The 17,569-nt window shown below is 36.6% G+C and overlaps 3 protein-coding genes across 4 annotated transcripts; all 3 read left to right on the forward strand.

Moving 5' to 3' along the window:
* Positions 1-717: 717 nt before the first annotated feature.
* LOC148959926 (dynein light chain 2, cytoplasmic) lies at positions 718-1,886 on the forward strand. Its single transcript, XM_089109484.1, has 2 exons — positions 718-877; positions 1,480-1,886. Exon 2 carries the CDS (start codon positions 1,480-1,482, stop codon positions 1,747-1,749), a length of 270 nt encoding a protein of 89 aa, XP_088965610.1. The 5' UTR covers positions 718-877; the 3' UTR covers positions 1,750-1,886.
* Positions 1,887-4,012: 2,126 nt separating this feature from the next.
* On the forward strand, positions 4,013-11,100 carry LOC135683552 (serine/arginine-rich splicing factor 1). 2 transcript variants are annotated; one of them, XM_065198847.2, is made up of 3 exons: positions 4,013-4,234; positions 8,276-8,633; positions 9,773-10,009. In XM_065198847.2, exons 1-3 carry the CDS (start codon positions 4,050-4,052, stop codon positions 9,869-9,871), a joined length of 642 nt encoding a protein of 213 aa, XP_065054919.1. In that variant the 5' UTR covers positions 4,013-4,049; the 3' UTR covers positions 9,872-10,009. The 2 variants fall into 2 exon arrangements, with proteins under 2 accessions (XP_065054919.1, XP_065054918.1); XM_065198846.2 differs by lacking the exon at positions 9,773-10,009 and adding an exon at positions 10,527-11,100 and having other exon boundaries at positions 4,014-4,234.
* Positions 11,101-14,795: 3,695 nt separating this feature from the next.
* On the forward strand, positions 14,796-17,567 carry LOC135683546 (major facilitator superfamily domain-containing protein 6-like). The gene has a single exon (XM_065198837.2). The coding sequence runs from the start codon at positions 15,057-15,059 to the stop codon at positions 16,707-16,709; it is 1,653 nt and encodes a 550-aa protein (XP_065054909.2). The 5' UTR covers positions 14,796-15,056; the 3' UTR covers positions 16,710-17,567.
* The last annotated feature ends 2 nt before the right edge of the window (positions 17,568-17,569 follow it).

Genomic DNA, 17,569 nt, shown 5'->3' on the forward strand with positions numbered 1-17,569 from the left:
GATTTTGAAGATGGCACATGTCATTCGTGGACTGTCATGTCACGTCATCGTCATGTCATTTTATTTCGATGCAATTTTTCTCGTTGCAAGAGTCCTCGCACGGTTGGAAGCACATGTTTGCAGCAAATATTTCAAATCTTATACATGGTTGCAGTGGTGTAGAGCTATCAAAATAACAAGGATGGCTCTTGCACGTAATGTTGCGAAAAATAGGAAAAGTAGAAATTTGCCAATTTTCGGCATTAACAGCCCCCCACCCCTGAGCCCCTTAGCACTACATCACTGTATGGTTTGAATAAACGATTTTGTAATAGCAAAATCTCTGAACTGTTATTTAAAGAACAATGTTTACTGTATATGTCGAAAACTTGGAATAAATGAAAATTAAAATTTTGCACTTCGCAAATGCTGAATATTAGGAGAATTAATTGGAATGATGGAAACAATAGACACAATAATTCAACAGTTTCCATCTAGAAACCTTTACAGGAGCTCCACTGGTAAGAACCTAGAAATTTTAGCCTGACCAGGTTCTTGAAACCCATGTTCTTATAAGCGGATTTTTTACTGTATCAACCCCCCTGATCCAGAGTTTCATTTCGATTATTCTCGTTTCAGATTCAACCTCGAAATGCAGGATGTCAATGCATGATGGGAAATAAACTTTACCGAAAACCATTGCCAAAGAACGTCATTCACTCGCGTGTCATTGGTCAATTATGGAATAACCATAGCAATAACATAGATACCAAATTAATGTTGTAATTACCTTCCGCGCCAACCTGTAGCGACGTTTTTCGTAGTAACATTTTCATAGAGTACTCGTGGCTGTGAAACAAAGTATACTGCTTGTCATCAGCGATCGATAAACGTCAAAGTAAGTATGATATTTTGTTAGCTACTCGAATGAAAATAGTGTTCAGAATGATACATTAGAAAGGGCCTATCTAAGTTTTTTGGGTCTTAAGTCTTGAAATTTCTCTCGTTCAAAAAATTATCTCTAAACAGTATTGTTGAAACCAAATGATAGACTTGTTTGTAAACTTCATCCATTCGTCTAATGGTTAGATACAGATATGTCGCAAGCTGCTCTATATAAAAGGTTTGACCATTTAGTGAATTTTGTTAGCCACCACATGCATAGCGAGTAGGGAACTCGTCCTTGGATCTTGATGCTATGGTGATGGCATCCGTAGCAACCAACTCGCGCCGAAACCAACTGATTATTGAAGTTTCAGCGTTATTTGCATTGCAGTAAAAAGTTTCTCAAATTTTTTATTAATCTATAGGTCCAACTGATAGTCTTTTCTTTATTTTCATTTACTCCTGTAATTTTTCCATTTTCGCCGATAAAAGGGTGTGCGTACAAGATGTTGTTCCATTATTCAAACCTGCGTGTATTGTTTTGTTTTGTTTTAATCTTGGCTGTTCAAAGGTCACACAGCATTTTCTCAAATATTTCTAAATTTTTCATTTTAGATGAGCGAGAAAAAAGCTGTTATAAAAAATGCTGACATGGCAGAGGACATGCAAAATGATGCAACAGAATGTGCAAAGCAAGCTCTAGATAAATACAACATTGAAAAAGATATTGCAGCATTCATCAAAAAAGAATTCGACAAAAAGTACAACCCAACGTGGCATTGTATTGTTGGCAGAAACTTTGGATCATATGTGACACATGAAACAAAACACTTCATCTATTTCTATATGGGACAAGTTGCAATTCTGCTTTTCAAGTCAGGATAAGAACATTGACTGCTCCAATGGAGACACTAGTGACAAATAATGTAAATAATTATATTTTAGAAGCATGCATAAAAAACCCTTTATTTCATATTATTAGTGCTTCTAAATTGCTTTAAATGAGGTATTTGTACCATTTATCTGATTGGTTCATTTGTTAGTCCCTTTTATGTTGTTTCAAAAAGGAAAGAATCTCGTTTATACTGGCTCATACTTTTAAAAGATCTCGACATTTTTAGCTTTTTAATTGATTTATAAAGTCAATGATAAGGGGAAATTAACTCCATTTTCGAAAACTTAAAGCTAGAGAAACATGGAAGCAAGCAGGGGGTTTCCAAAGGGGGTACTGTAATTTAATCTGTTGGCGCAGCAAGGAATTTTGTCAGGCAAAGAAACAAGTTTTCTTTTTACTGTGTAGTACATTTGTAACCAGTAAATTATTGTAAAGAAAACTTTGAAAAACATTTCTGGATCACAGAAAATTAAAGAAATTGCGGCATTTATAATAAGATTTACAGTAATGCAACATTTAATCTCCTGTGCAAGGAAAACACTACATTGAAAAATTGGTGTTTTTGAAGACCTAAGAAATTATATGATTAACTTTTTCTCATTATTAATATGTATACTTTGTAAATGGTCACAGTATGTTTTTAAATGCATGAAGGCAGCTTAGAATCTCTTCTCTGCACCATACAAGTCTGAGACACGCTCTTGTTATCATCATAAGTCATTTCTGCAACAGCTAAAAATGTAATTGGCTATGTCCCTGGAAGTGAGCAAAGATTTGTGAATGAAATTTTTGTGAATTCCAGCTAAAAATAGTTTTTGTTTTCCTTGAATGCATTATAGGTTATGTTAAAAATTTTAATCAATGTCACTGGCGAAAGCACATATGCTTAGAATTTTTCTGCATTTTCTACGACATTTCATTTGTTTTGTTTGGGGTTACGATTACTTAATGTGACAGGATGTGATATGCTATTGTACCTACGGGCCCTTATGTTTGTCACTGTCCTATACTCGTAGTTGGAAGTTCAATGTGTATATTGGTTGGATCAAAAAGTGGATATTACATCAACATTTCAAGAACTTCTACTTTTTTATCAAGATTTTTGTACAAGACGTTATTGTTTGAGAAATTATTGGTCAGGCTGCCATATGGTTAATCTTTTGTTAAATAAACATCTTGATAGCTTCCATAGGTCCAAAAAAAATAGGCAAAAGTTATTATTGTCGTTGTGAAGAATATTTTACTACATACACACGGAAAATGTGAATATTTATTATGAAACTGTTATACTTGAGGACCCAGAAGCGGGCAGCTTGGGGGTGGGTGTGCTTCAGACCCTCCAATATGTATGTATGCATAATAATCTTTAATATGAATAACAAACTAAGTTTGGTTCACAAGTTAAAAGTAAAAATTATCTAAATTGAACTAATAAATAAATAAGAATTAGCAAAAACCTAGTACAAAATTCAAATAATTAGTTATGAACCTATAATGTTAGTTAAAAATGCTATTTTAGAATCCATCAATAATACATAACTATTAAAAGAGTCCAACTTAAGTTTGTCTATTAAACAATTTTCAAGTTTATTTTTAAAGAATGAATATTGTCACATTGCCTCAATGAATTGGGCAAATAGTTCCAAATTCTTGCTCCATATTGTTTGAAAGACTTCTTAGACCCCCTTGGAATATTAAATATCGCCTTGCTCTTGGTTTCTAGCATGTTAAGCCCCCTAAGTCTGTAGTATGCTCCACGGTCCTTGATTATGCTGCAATAAACGAGAAAAAGAAACTTCGTTACTGCAAAAGAAAAAAGGAACATTTTTATGCTTTCCCCCAGCCACTTCTTCATGCCAGACGCGTCGTAGAAGGCTGTAGAAGAAAGGTGCTGCACCCTTTCCTTTTCTTTGGGTAATTCTAAAATGTTATGGATAATTTCTGCCAGGATCAAATCTTTGATTGAATTGATATTACTTTTTGACATTTAGAAAGCTCTATGCCCTCTCCCCCTCTTCTACATTTTTTGGTTCTACACTAATGGTCGAATGGTCATAGCCAATGCAATAAACCGACCAAAACTATTTTAGCATTATATATTTGTAAAATTGTTTACAGCCGGGAGCATACATAAACATCTTTATAAATATATTATTATAATCTTAATCTTTATCTATGATGGCCCTATCTCCCATTCCAACATACTGTTCTTTCTTGGGGCCTGGGCTACATTCTTTCTCGAGAAGCATTTCGGGATTGATCATTGCTCTAGTTTCATCTTTCTTTCACGATGGACGGGAACAGACTGATTCGTTCAACTACCAATGAATGTCGACTGTACATCGGCAATCTACCAAAGGACGTTCGAGAGAAAGATTTAGAGGATGTATTTTATAAATTCGGAAGAATTGCTGCTGTAGACATCCATAACAGATACAATCCAGCTTTCGCTTTCGTGGAATTTGAGGACCCAAGGTATGAGACGTAAAACGTGGTTTAATAACTGATGGCCTAGAAGAGCTTGATATTCTCTAGACTGCATTCAATGAGTTTTTAAGGAATGGGCTTGCTATTGTTCATTGCCTACAGGGGTATTTTTTAAGAAACTTATTTAAATTTTGGTTTTATGTCTTCGAATTGGATTTTCTTTGTCGTTTTGCATTGTTCTTGTTAGGCCTTCTGTAAAGAAAGCTATTATTTCTCAGGACTTAAGCCAAAGGACAGTTGTCATGAATTCATTTCTTGTCCTTTCCTGTGTTTAAAGGGGGGAATTATTTTCGATAACTCTGTAACTTTACTTATGTTTGTTAAGCTTATGCTTATTTTTATGTATTATTTATTATACATTTCTTGACAAAAGTATTAGGATGATGAATAACAAAATGGTGGTTCCAAAACTAGCATTCAAACTTTGATTGAACAAATTTTGCTGTTTTGACGGGATTCTAGAATCTGCATCAGCAAAAATGCAATGTCTAGCAAAATCAATTTATTTCCAAAACGTCAAGGAGCAAATGGCAAAATGGCAACAAAATGTCAAGGAGAAATGGAAAATATCAAAGCTTTAGTTTCAATGCCGAAAACACAAGAGCAACCAGAAAGGGAATGAGAAGCAATAAAAAATTTAGGCCTAGCATTTCTTTTGTTTGCTGAAACTGCAAGAAAGTTTAGTTGCAGCAAGTCTCCAACACATGTTATTTGCAAGAACAATAAGTTAACGAGGTGGTCTAAAATTAAAAGAATGGTAGGCCAGGACAGGCAGACTTTTGGTTGGGCCTAATGGCTGCGGCAAGCTGGTGTTATGTTTGAAGTCAATCAATGCTGAATGTTTTGTCCATAATAATTATTTGTGGAAAGCGCCCAGCCAAATACAGAAACAAGTAATGATGCTTTGCAAAGACCATTTATATTTAAGCAAAGCAATAAACCTAGTTATGTTGAAATTGTGACAAGAATTTCCAAAAACAAAAAACATCATGGTCTTTCAATAACCCCGTCAAATTCAAAGCTTTGATGTAATTGAAACAACCCGTTTTCCTAAAAAAATCCAAGAAACGGAATCTTCTAAACCAACTAGAAGCTCTTTTGAAAAGTTCTTGAGGTTTCTTCCTGTTTCTGAAGATGTTTTGTTGCAAATTATTTACCTCATAATCTGAATAGCTCCCTACAAATGCCATAACAAAAGATGGAACAGGCAAAGAAGGTTCTAAAACTGCATTTAAGGTTACGGTAAATGTTTTTGACACATTTTTTGGTTTTCTCTCCCTAAAAACAAAACTATTAACGGAATCAGATAAAACTATGCATAATTGGCAGAGATTGTAAAATGATACTTTCCAGGCAAATTTACTGCTAAAATGAGTGTACTACTTTCAAAAGCTATTTTGTACCCTTGTGTTTGAGGTAACAAAATCTGACTTCTATCAGCAAAAAGCGCAGATTCTTAGCCACCAAAGTGTATCTCTGATTTTTCAAATTCCTCCTCCCCTTGAAACTATACCCTGTCAAAAATTGGCAAACAATTTTTCTTCCCTCTCATAGCTGTATTTGGCTTTAAAAGACGGACCAGAGCAAATACAAAAATTTTGAGACACACTTTGCTTACAAGACATCTGTTCTGGCTGTGTGCAAAGTTTTGAGCCATTCAATTGGTTCCTTGTACAAAATAGCTTTTTCATACCTGTATGTAGAGGAATTTTGTTTCGGGAGAAAACAGGATTTTATTGATTGCACTTACAAGGTACACTTGAAACCACAGTGTATTCCGGGTCAAGTCACTTGAAGCTTCAAGATCAATAAGCCTGTTTAAATAAACAAGGCCCTACATGGGATACATGGATGTCCCATGAAGGGCCCTGAGACATAAATGAGACATTCAACCACATGGAAATCTTTGTTTACATGGGTTTTTTTCAATTTTCAAAATTTCTGTTTGCTTCAAATTGGATATCATTGTGTGCCTTGAAAGTTCGGCTACTTGAATGTGAAGAAATCAAAAAATGGATGTTTCATCCAGATAATGTTTACCGTAACCTTCAGTCTGTCCCCTCAATGTTTGACTAATGAACAATAGGTCTTCGCACCTTAAGAGATTGCGCTGCTTGCTTTGGCTGGACTAGCTGCGGTAGTGGACATATCTGTCACACAAACCAAACAGGGAACACAATTTTTTTTAGCCACAACTTCACTACAACGGGAACACGACCGTTTCATACAAAAGCTCAGGAATTAGAGTTGTCTCTGATTGTTTTAAGCTGTTTAATCAAGTTATATGGTACATGAATTTCACTCATGTGAGAAAAAAGTTGAGCACAACAGGGGACAGCCTTCCTTTGAATAGAGTATATACTGAAGTGTGATGTCATCAAAAATCTTCTTTGGGATTTCTTAATTTTGACCACATTTTCTGAAGAACAGCATAAAATACCTCTCAACATGCAATATCAGTTAGATATGTTCAAAATTAAGCGAGATATGACCAATTAAAAATTTAGAGTTTGCTAACAGATTACCATTATTCTGGCCTGTTTTATAAAGTTATGAACCAAGACAGGGGCGGCTGGGAGAGATTTTAGAGAGAATCATGGCATGGCTGCTGCTTTATTTTTAAACCACACCCTTTTCAATGGTTGTTTTAGACATTTGAAATGTTTTTTTCTATGCTCTTAATCATGGGATCAAGCTGTGGCCAGGGGCAAAGGTATATTTGATTCCGGAGTAACATTGCCCATTGTTAAGATTTAGTTTAATATTATTAAGCCTTACAAGAATGAAAATTTGCAACATTTTTCTCAGTTCTGAATAAAATTGAGAGACATTTTCTTTCAAATTTTTACAAAAACAACCTTTTTAGAATGTCTACCACACCTACAGTTCCAAAGTCATGCCTACACCTTCAAGTAGAATGCTATCTTACACATTTTTAAACAGAGTCGCTGTTTGTGTATTTATTGTTGTTGCGATGAATGGATTGTCTGTCAATATGCCGTTAAAGCCCCCAGTTAAAAGTAAACAAGAAACGGCCACATAATTTATTTTGAATACAATATGCAACAGGAATGGAAGGGCAAACAAAGGAATCTTGCTATTAAAAGTGGTGTGGCTAATAGCATGCAAGGCCGAATTTATTGGGTCTTTCACAACAGTGTGATTGGGTGCTTTATCTCACACAAAGAGACACCAAAGAAGGTGGCTAAGAAAGTTGCTTTTAGGATTCAAAAACCTAATAGCAATATTTTAGGGCTGTGGCTGTTGTATTTGTTAGCAATCATAAGGTGAATGCATCACAATTAGTGTTGCAACAAGCGTAGAAGGGAGGTCTTTTTCTTGAAAGGATGAAATAAGTTTAAAGGTTAATGGCTTCTGCTCATTTTACAATGCCATCAGGCCATATCATTGCAAAATAGCAAGAAAACAGTAAGCTTTTAAAATAAGCCGATTTTGATAAGGATTTTGCAGTGCTAGTTTGATTTTAAAAAAATGACCAGTAGATGTTGATAGCTTTTTTTGATAAGAATTTGCTATTAGATTAATGACAGTAATACTGCTCTCAGCCGCCCCTGAACTAAGACAAAGTTACAGAGGCTTGATAGCCTGAGCTTACCTGGCCATATCTAAGCCAATGTTTAACATGTTCAACTGATTTTGTACTTTTAGATTTATTTTATAATTTTTTTTTGGTTTTATCAACAAAATTAAAAACTTGTTGTTTGTGACATCATTATTTTGGTACTCTATTAGCCCTTTATTCGCATAGGTTCAGAGCTAGCCCAGTCCTCTTTTATCGATGTGGGAGAGAGATACAGGATTAGAGGCTACAATATACAGGTGCATGAATCAGGAGGTGGGGTCACCTTTTAGAGAGAGGGAACATGACACTGCTGTAAAAGCACAGCTTTTTGGTGTCCTAAAACCTACCTTGCAAGTTAGATAGTAACAAATACAAAATGAAAGATTTTTTATTTCATGAAGTATACTTGTCAACTATCTCAAGCATCTTTACATTTTTCTTAAAAGGGATGCTAAGGATGCAGTTCATGAACGAGATGGATATGATTTGGATGGCTACAGAATAAGAGTAGAATTTCCAAGAGGAAACTCAGGCAGAGATGAATCATATGGAAGAGGATACGGCCAAAGTAGGGGTCGTGGTAGAGGCATGGGGCCACCAAGAAGATCAGATTATAGGGTTCTGATATCTGGATTACCACCAACTGGAAGCTGGCAGGACTTAAAGGATCACATGAGGGAAGCTGGAGATGTTTTATACACTGATGTTTTCAAAGATGGTACAGGTGTTGTTGAATTTGCAAGATACGATGATATGAAATGGGCAATAAGGAACCTTGATGACACAAAGTTCAGATCACATGAGGTTTGTATTGAAATTGTCATGTCGCAAATTTTCAAAAAAATATTTCTACTTAAAAATAAAGTCACTGATATATTTACTGTTAAAGCTTGTATATAAGATGCTGTGCCACAACTATTAAGTGTAGATGTCGGAGTTTCAGAAAAACAGTGGAAAAATAGAGCAGCAGGCCACTGTAGCAGATATAGTGAAATATAGAGGTCATCTTCTTCAAGATTGATGTCTGAATGGATAACAAGTAGCAGTAAGTAAAGATCCATTTAAGAGGGCATTGCAGCTTATACATTGGCTTTTGCGGTATTTTCGTCCTTGTTTTTGTAACATGCCAAGAAACTAGTGTTTGTTTGTATAGGACCGGAATCAAAATTTTGAAAATGAATAAAGTGGGAAAAAGTTTGAGCAAACAACTAGTATGGAAAGGGTCTCTCCAGCCAAAATACTTAGATTTGAATTTTTATTATTAGGATGAACGATAAGTAATAAAAAAAATGTCTGCTGAGCACAGTAATAAACTTGTTTTAATTGCAAAGTCCCGATCATTTATTAGTTATAAGACTGAGAATCCCCCTCCCCTTGAAATTGAACTAAACAAAGATAAACAGTTTGGTGACACTTCTATGTAACTTTAAGTAACTTTCAAATACCACTTCTTCCATATCCATTATTGGAAAACTACTGAGATTTAAAGAAGTGGATTTGTGGATTTTGCTATTTTCACTTCTATCATTTTCATTAAAATCACAGAAGTAGAAATTTGTGGTTTCACAGCAGGGTGATGTGAATTACACTGTAAGATCATATTTATATCACCTTCGCACAAAACTGAAAATTCCTTTCAGTGTAATCCTTTTCAGTTGCCAAAATGAAATAACGAGAAGACTAAACAATTTTAAGAGAAACATTTATGTTACTAATTCATTGCCTGCAGATTAAATTCCTTGAGATTAGGCAGTATAAAAAGATTACAAGTTTTGGTTGGAGAGGCCTTTCAAGAAGAATAGCTTTTATTGTAACTGGCATACCAAAATAATAGCAATGTATTTTAACTGTATTTTGCTTCAATTTCAGTCAGCTGTTAGTATTGCAAAAAATTGCAAAGACTTCCCTGTAATGTTTCACGTTTTTGATCATTCCATCTTTAGCTGGACATAAAAGGGCAGACAGGGATTTTCTTGCGTCACTTGGTGTACTGGTTGCCATACTCAGGACTGACCAGTTGCAAGGACAGGACGAGTTTTTAGAACAACCATGTCCCAAAACTGACAGGCTTAAGGATCCTTAATCAGAGGAGCATTAAAATTTTCAGATGATCTAGCAGTTATTGTCTGGAGTCAGATGCGTCATAAAAATGCCACATTTGGCTTGTCTGATTTACTTTCAGATGCGTCATGATCCAGCGGACTTAGGAACCGAGGAACAGGTTCAATAATATTTACAAACCATACATATTTAAGTGCCCAGGTGAAATGATAAAGGCCGTACAGATACTGCCCCAATAACTTGCTTTAGAAAAAAATTCATGTGTTCATTTACCAAACTCCAATTCAGTCTAAAATCTCGGGATTCAATTGAATAATGTCCTGGTAATATTTTTCGGAAAGGGTACTGAATAGTTAAGTTATTTTCTATCTTGCCTTAAAAAAGTCCTTGGAAGAACTAAGAACTGAAAACCAAATCATAAAGGCTACAATATGGTTCTCCTAAGAGAACTGAGTACCATTTTGTGAAAAAATTCGGCTTTGACACAGTCGCTTTTCATTGACACAGTCGCCAATCATAAGCATTGTCCTTTGCCCAAACGGTTTTATCCATTTCTGCTTTTGTTTGGTTATTTTGCTATCAACAGAGATGGATATGTGTAAAAACTTATTTTCATGCTTTAAATTCATTTTACAGGGTGAAACGTCTTTCGTTCGTGTGAAGGCAGACAAACCTGGACGATCCAGAAGCTTCTCACCGGATCGAATCTATGGAGACCGCTCTGCTTCAAGGTCTCCTCGTCGATCAAGAAGCCGTAGTCGCGGTCGTCGTCGCAGGTCAGGGGGTAGGTACCGCTCAAGATCTCGCAGTCCGAAGCGGAGTAGGTCTGGAAGATCCAAGTCCCGATCCCCAAGAAGATCACATTCTAGGTCACCAAGGCGTTCTAAGTCCAGATCTCCAAGACGATCAAGATCAAGAAGCAGAAAGTCTCATTCACGTTCTCGTTCACGCTCAGATAGAGGCTCTTATGGCAGGTCACCAAGAAGATCAAAGTCACGTGACAAATCGCGTTCAGCCTCTCGATCAAAGTCAAGGTCGAGCTCAAACGACAGGAAGGACTGAACTGCCAAACAAATAGTACATACAGTGCAGTAGAGTGTTAATGGTTCTTCCAACTTAAATCTAGTTCTGCTTATTCTTTTTACCGTAAAAGATTTATTATGTAATTTACTTCTTTGTTTTTCATTGATTTGTATCTTTTAAAATGTGAGTGTGCGTTTTATTTGTTATTTTGCTCAGAACATTGATTCAGAAAACTTTTCCTGTCAGACAGCCGCAGACAGCGATTGGAAGGATTCTCTTGAACAAAGTATCTAACTACCTTTCTATCCAGGCAGGCCTATCTCTTATCCTACCTACGTGAGACGCTTGTCTCAAATTCTTCAAAAGATATGGTACCATTGAAGTTGTCTGGTTCTGCATTAAATGTTCGAATGTTTTAAGGGCGCGCATTCGAAAGGGGCGCTAAAGTCACATGTGACAAAAAGATTGCTATGTTGTTGGAAAATTAGTTCGATCTACGCTTTATTGAAAAGTAAATCGTTAGTTCTTTGCTTAAGGTCAGCAATAAATGTTAATATTTCTTCTTTATCATTCCCCTTCATAAACAGTGGGAGCTTTAACTTTTGAGCAAGGGGCGCTTATTCCAGGGTGGGTGGCGCTCATTAAATTGTTGACTGGGTAAGGAGAACCGCTCAGTCGAGGTGGGGGAGTGGTAATTCCAGGCTTTATGAGTCTTCCGTTTTCAGTGCATTAACTTTATCCCCAAGCTTCTATACCATTTTGTCATCCTTTTCTTGTGGTTCTTCCTTGTAGCCGGCCACGGGGACTGCACCATCCGTCACTACACCAAATTTGAATGCTCTTAGGACCGGCCGAGCCTTGGTGCAATTTTACATTGAGTCTGAACCAATGATGTGACTCTGAGCTTATTTGAGTCTCCACGTGTTCATAACAACTTAAGTGCTTTTTACTGAGTTGACCGTTCTTTCTGACACACCTTTTTCCTTCAGCACCACTGCACTCTCTCTCGTGAGGCACTCTTTCATTTGCCTTTTCTCAATATAAGGAGACACATTTCGACTTTTGTGTAGAACCTTTTTCTTTTAGCTACTTTATGATAAAAATAATTTCCTTTTTCCCTTAGCCTCATATTCAGAAGTTTTGCTCTTATTTCACAATTATGATAATGGAAACTTTTTATCCTAAATTCAATTTAAACTATAATTCCAAATTATAGTACTATTTCTAATAATACTTATTGTAGGCCAGACGGAAATGGCGGGGGTACCACTCTGGGGCGGGGAAATTTTGATTACCAGTTTCGAGTTCTTTATTAACTGGTGATATTGAATTGTGATGGTAAACGGGGATTTGTCGCTCAAGAAAGAAGATTAAGTACATTAAGCCCTATCAAAATTATAATTTATTGCTAAATAGGTTTACCATATTGGATTAATTTGTATTGAATTGCTTTTCGTCGTTTGTGCTGTTCCTACCTATCATTCGTACTTTTAGCTCTAGCTCTTGATTTCCTCAGTAAGATTCCACGTTTATCTTATCTGTATGAGCATAGTAATACTCTTTAAGACCAATCAATACTATCAATGTAGGTTGACAAAAACGACAAAAAGCCCTTTTTTATAGTTTGAGTACCACAACAGTCCCTTCTAATGAATTTCCGATGTCAGAGGGTGAATTTGCTTTGCCCATTTTTAATAAGATATCCATATAAGGCCATGGGGGTAAACAGACGTCACGTGACAAATTAAACCTCATATTACTACTTTAAACGTATTTCTACCAAAAGAGTTAAAATATCCTTCAGATTTTATTGCTTAGACAAGATTTATTTTGTTAAAAACGTCATTCCATCCACGTTTTTCCTTCGCAGAGGATAAGCAGGAACTTCTCCTGATTTAAAGGTGAACTGACACGCAAAATTAACTTGACCTCAGATGAAAGCATATCGAGCTAAATACCTGAGACATAATCAGTTTTTTAAAGCTCGCAAATGAATCTAATAGCAATGTCAACCATCTGCAATTTCGAAAATATTTACAATGTAAGAACTGTATGATTGATTATTTTATTTTATGTAAGAAAAGAACTCAAAGATATAATAAAAGATTGCGAGTCAAATAAAACATAATCTAGAGATAAATGTTTTGAACAATCTAAAGTCACACTTAGGTTTGTCGGTTCTCATTTTTTTAAAATGCTGTCAATAATACAGTATTTCTGTGAGGTAATATTTCATTTTCAGGGCCCGCGCCCAGAATTTGAAAGTGGAGGGGGGGCAAGGCTAAAATATAGGGGGCCAAGGCTTCTTACCCCTTTCACTGCATCTTTAAAACAGCTTCCTTTGCAAAAAAGTGAGGGGGCGCGGGCTCTGAGTTTTAAACCCAAATATATCAGTTTCTAGAACCTTGTTGTTCTAGCATTAGGAACGCCAAAGCTATTCTTATTGCACATTTCTTGCCTCAAAAAAATTCCCGAGTGAATCTAGGACTCAGGTTATTTCTAGTGTTGCATATCTTTATCAGTAAATACTGTATATTGCGTTGATGGATTTTTGGATTTTTGGTTTTGCCTATCTCTATCAAGAAGTACTGTAATTAAGATTGGTTAACGGATACTGCATTATCTCATTCAAGCACAGAATGGATCTCTTTTCTGTGTTCCAAGTTTGGTTTTACAGGAATGCATCCTATCCTAATGACGCAAGTCATATTGTACCTCTGTTGCCCAAAAAATCTCACTCATGAAACTAGGATTCATGCAACGGGGGCACTAAGGACACTAAGTTGTGGCTTAATTGAGTTGTTCATTAGGGAATGCAGTTGCGTATATGTTGATTATGAGGCTTTCAAAAGAAGGTGTTTTCAAATGAATGACCACAAAAATCTTCCTGGGAACTTCCCGGGTTCTACACCCCCATGCCCCTTGCCGTTTCAATTTCATCTATCGAAGGTTCTGTTATGATTAAGATTAACCCTTGCCTTGATGTGGCTTTGAAACAAAGTAGTGCTACGCTATGATGATACAACTAACTCGAAGGTGGTGCGAAGTGACAAGATTCCACAAAGTCCCTATAGATATTGCAAAATCATATTCCGTTGTTTAATCATTTGAATCATCTTTGACACTCGTAGGGATTTCTACCTACAGTAGGGATTTTTGCCTTTTGTAGGTTGTAGGGATAAACCTACGGGATAAAATGCAAAATGTAGGTATAAATCGCTCAAATTGTAGGTATAATCAAGATTAAAGAATTTTCTTTGGGTAAATTTTTATTTGCACAAAAAACATTGAACTCAATGAAATTCCCCGTCCCTGGTATGCATCTCGCGTTCAAAGTTGATCCAACACATTCTCCAAAATATATTGTAACAAAAAAAATTGAGGAACAGATTGGCAGTCCGCACGATTGAGGCCGTAATCCGAGTTGGTGAAGAGTTCCCTGGATGTTTTGAAGTTAGTGCTAGGCTATCGTCTCTCTATTCCAGTGCCAGAGGATCATATATGGAAAGATACAATAATAATGACCGGGAAGACGTTGAGAACATTGAACAGTTTGACTGACTATTTACTGAACATTGAACAGTTTGACTGAAGCAAATTTCCCTTTTTATTGTGTTAATTTGGTTTATATTTTTTTAACTGCTACTTGCATCATATTATTATATTATATCGTTCTAAAGTTATAACAGCTTCATTAAAATAGACAGGTTACAAAGCAAATTGAGTTTTTTGTCATTGTGTGGGTTGTTTTCGTGGGTATAATTTCGAAATTGTAGGGATTTGTAGGGATAATTGAGGAAAAATGCGTAGGGAGAAAGTAGGGAGAAAACGCATGCGCTGTAGGTATATCTGGCTTTCATACAGTGGCAACCCTGTTGTTGTTGCAAATGTGGTTGTGGTTGTTGCAGCTCTGCAGCCTTGGCCAAAAGTGGTGGGGCAGAGTCATCGCAATGCTTATGCTCAAGCAATGTTGGAATCACAATAAATTATAAGAAAAGAATTACTGGGGATAATGCGTACAAGGAACTTCAAAGATCAGGATAAATCTACTCAAAGTAACTGCTATCTTTCTGTTGTGCTGATGGAACTTGTACTCTGGCCCTGATCAGCTGAAGGCGGAAGTATTTGCTGCCAGTCTAAAAGATGCTCCGATTCTGCGTTAATAAAGTTCTGCTGGCGCCGAAATTGGCGTACTTTTTCTTTTTCTTCTCCTACTCCAGTGTTACGCCTTACATTGCTGTTTTTATGTCTTCTAATGGCCTAAATGCAGAGCAGGCAGGATACATACTTGGTGCGCGGCTTTTTGCCCAGTTCTTAAGTGGACCAGTTTGGGGAGCAATAGCTGACAAAACACGCAAGTACAAGCTTATGCTGTTGCTTCAGATTATAGTGAGCACCATGCTGCTGTTCTCTGCACCATGGGTGCCTTTTATGCTGCCAAAAGACGCAATGATGTCAAACCTAGGAGGAAGCAGTCCAACTTTATACAAGAATGTCACGGAATCTACTTTCACAACTCTACCATCACCAAAAGTTTATTTCAGAGCCTCCCACTCCACCAGCAAGCCACTTCCGTTCTCCGGTTTCACTGCCTTTGTAAATAGAAAAGTGGCTACTAGTATTACAAAGAATGTTAGCCAAGAGCTCGACGCAACCTTTACAACACCAAGTAATTTATCAACAACAAGAAGCAACAAAAACCCCTCAAGCAATAACAAAACAATCAAGTACAACAAAGAGACTTTGTTTTATGTCATGGTATCCGTGTTTACGCTTGTCGGAATATTTGACGGCGGCATTCTTTTGCTTATTGACAACTCGGTGATCAACTCCCTGAAGGAGGCCCCGGGTTCCAATTTCGGCAAGCAGCGTCTGTGGGGTGCGGTTGGTTTCGGCCTTGCATCGCTGGCCTCTGGTGTGGGCATCGAGTTATCTGGAAATGTTGGCCCCAACTATTTTACAATGTTTTACATATTTACCGGCAGTAACATATGCTTAATGGTAGCATGCTTCTTCTTGAAAATGCCGATCCAGCCCACTATTAAAGAGGGTAATGGCGCTTCTTTGGACCAGCAGCAAAATGTTACAGTTCTAAACGGACTGGTCAGGGCGTTACGGAAGCCCAGTGTCTTATTTTTCTTCACAACTGTCTTGATGATGGGAATGGCTGATAATTTGCTGTATTCTTTCATGTTCTTGTACATACAGGACTTAAACGGATCGAAAATTGTTATGGGCCTCAGTGTGCTTGTCTCTTGCTGTGCAGAGGCGCTTATCTTCCCATTTACTAATTCCATTATCAAACGCCTGAAAGGAAATCTTCCTGCTATTGCGCTTTCATTTGGAGTGTATTCATTGAGATACTTTGGTTTCTCTTTAGTACAGGACGCCTGGTATATCCTCCTTCTCCAGCTCCTTCACAGCGTCTGTTTTGCACTGTTCTGGGCAGCGGCTGTTTTCCACACTACCACTATTGCCCCGAAAGGCATGGAAGCAACCTTCTTAGGAATCCAGAATGGCATTTTCTTTGGTATAGCCGGGGGCACAGCGAGTATTATTGGGGGTATTGTTTACAAGAATTTTGGCGGTAGAAACCTATTCAGAGGGTATGCAGGCATTTGTGCAACGTGGACCTTACTTCTGCTGCTTCATATCTTTGAAAGGAAGAAGAACGGAAAACTTCATTGTGCTGAAGATGAAGAAGCAAATGAGAATGTCAAAGATAAGCAGGGAACAGAAGATGAAATGGAAGAACTGTCTCCTTCGAAGAGGTTGTTTTCTCATGCAGATGAATAAGTACATTTTCCACTTAAGAGGTTGATTATTTACAAATCTTTGCATTTTGGCTATAAACTACAAAGTTGAAATAACTTAATTCTGTGCTGTGTATACACAAGTCAAAGGTAGGCTTAAGGTTTGATCGATATGGACAACTCCCCCACAAAATCAAAGACGACTATCAATTGCAATGATGTGAAAATATAATTTTTCAATGTTTACGTCTTTTATCAAAAACTGAACACCATTAGAAATAGATATTTTGATAAAACAAGATATAAAAATTTATTGTGTCAATGTGTAATAAATTAAAAACAATGGATGCTGACTTGCAATCACGGAAGTCTACTTAGTTTCACATGTTTTTAGAATGACTTGACGTCTGACGAGACCACTTTCTAAAATTCATGTATAATGATGATATTGATTGCAATTTCGTATATTTTGTTCTCATCGATGTGTTATTAGATTGATTTTTCCCATTAAAGTGAGGTAGCGTTGAACATGTATTAAGAACTGTAATGCTTTATATCTGTTTGCTCAGGGATTATCAAAGGTATTGTGTATGAACATAGTCATGGTAGGACGGATTTCTTTTAGCCAGTTTGCGCCGAATGCTATTTACCGCATACACTAGTGTTGTCTATAGCTGTTCTTATTTAATTAAACGTCTGTTTGCCATGTTGATAGATAATAATTGAATATTGGACTAACATTGACAAAGAATAACATATAGAATGCGTAGCCACTTTTTATAGAAATGCAGTTTTGCCACCTTGACGTTGTTGTGATGATTATGTTAATTTATGATACACTGCCGTATTGATTTGACGTCATGTTGCAACGAATCATAAAATCAGCTACTTTTGACCATTAGT

This window comes from Rhopilema esculentum, chromosome 7 (assembly GCF_057945365.1).
Source record: "Rhopilema esculentum isolate cy_ngs chromosome 7, ASM5794536v1, whole genome shotgun sequence".
In the NCBI taxonomy this organism is placed as follows: domain Eukaryota; kingdom Metazoa; phylum Cnidaria; class Scyphozoa; order Rhizostomeae; family Rhizostomatidae; genus Rhopilema; species Rhopilema esculentum.

What these genes read in the sequence shown, in the direction of transcription:
- LOC148959926 (XM_089109484.1), top strand. Translation starts at nt 1,480, where the DNA reads ATGAGCGAGAAAAAAGCTGTTATAAAAAATGCTGACATGGCAGAGGAC.
- LOC135683552 (XM_065198846.2), top strand. Translation starts at nt 4,050, where the DNA reads ATGGACGGGAACAGACTGATTCGTTCAACTACCAATGAATGTCGACTG. An exon ending in GTGGAATTTGAGGACCCAAG is followed by an intron (nt 4,235 to 8,275) that starts GTATGAGACGTA and finishes TTTTCTTAAAAG; the next exon opens with GGATGCTAAGGATGCAGTTC. An exon ending in CAAAGTTCAGATCACATGAG is followed by an intron (nt 8,634 to 10,526) that starts GTTTGTATTGAA and finishes TTCATTTTACAG; the next exon opens with GGTGAAACGTCTTTCGTTCG.
- LOC135683546 (XM_065198837.2), top strand. Translation starts at nt 15,057, where the DNA reads ATGCTCCGATTCTGCGTTAATAAAGTTCTGCTGGCGCCGAAATTGGCG.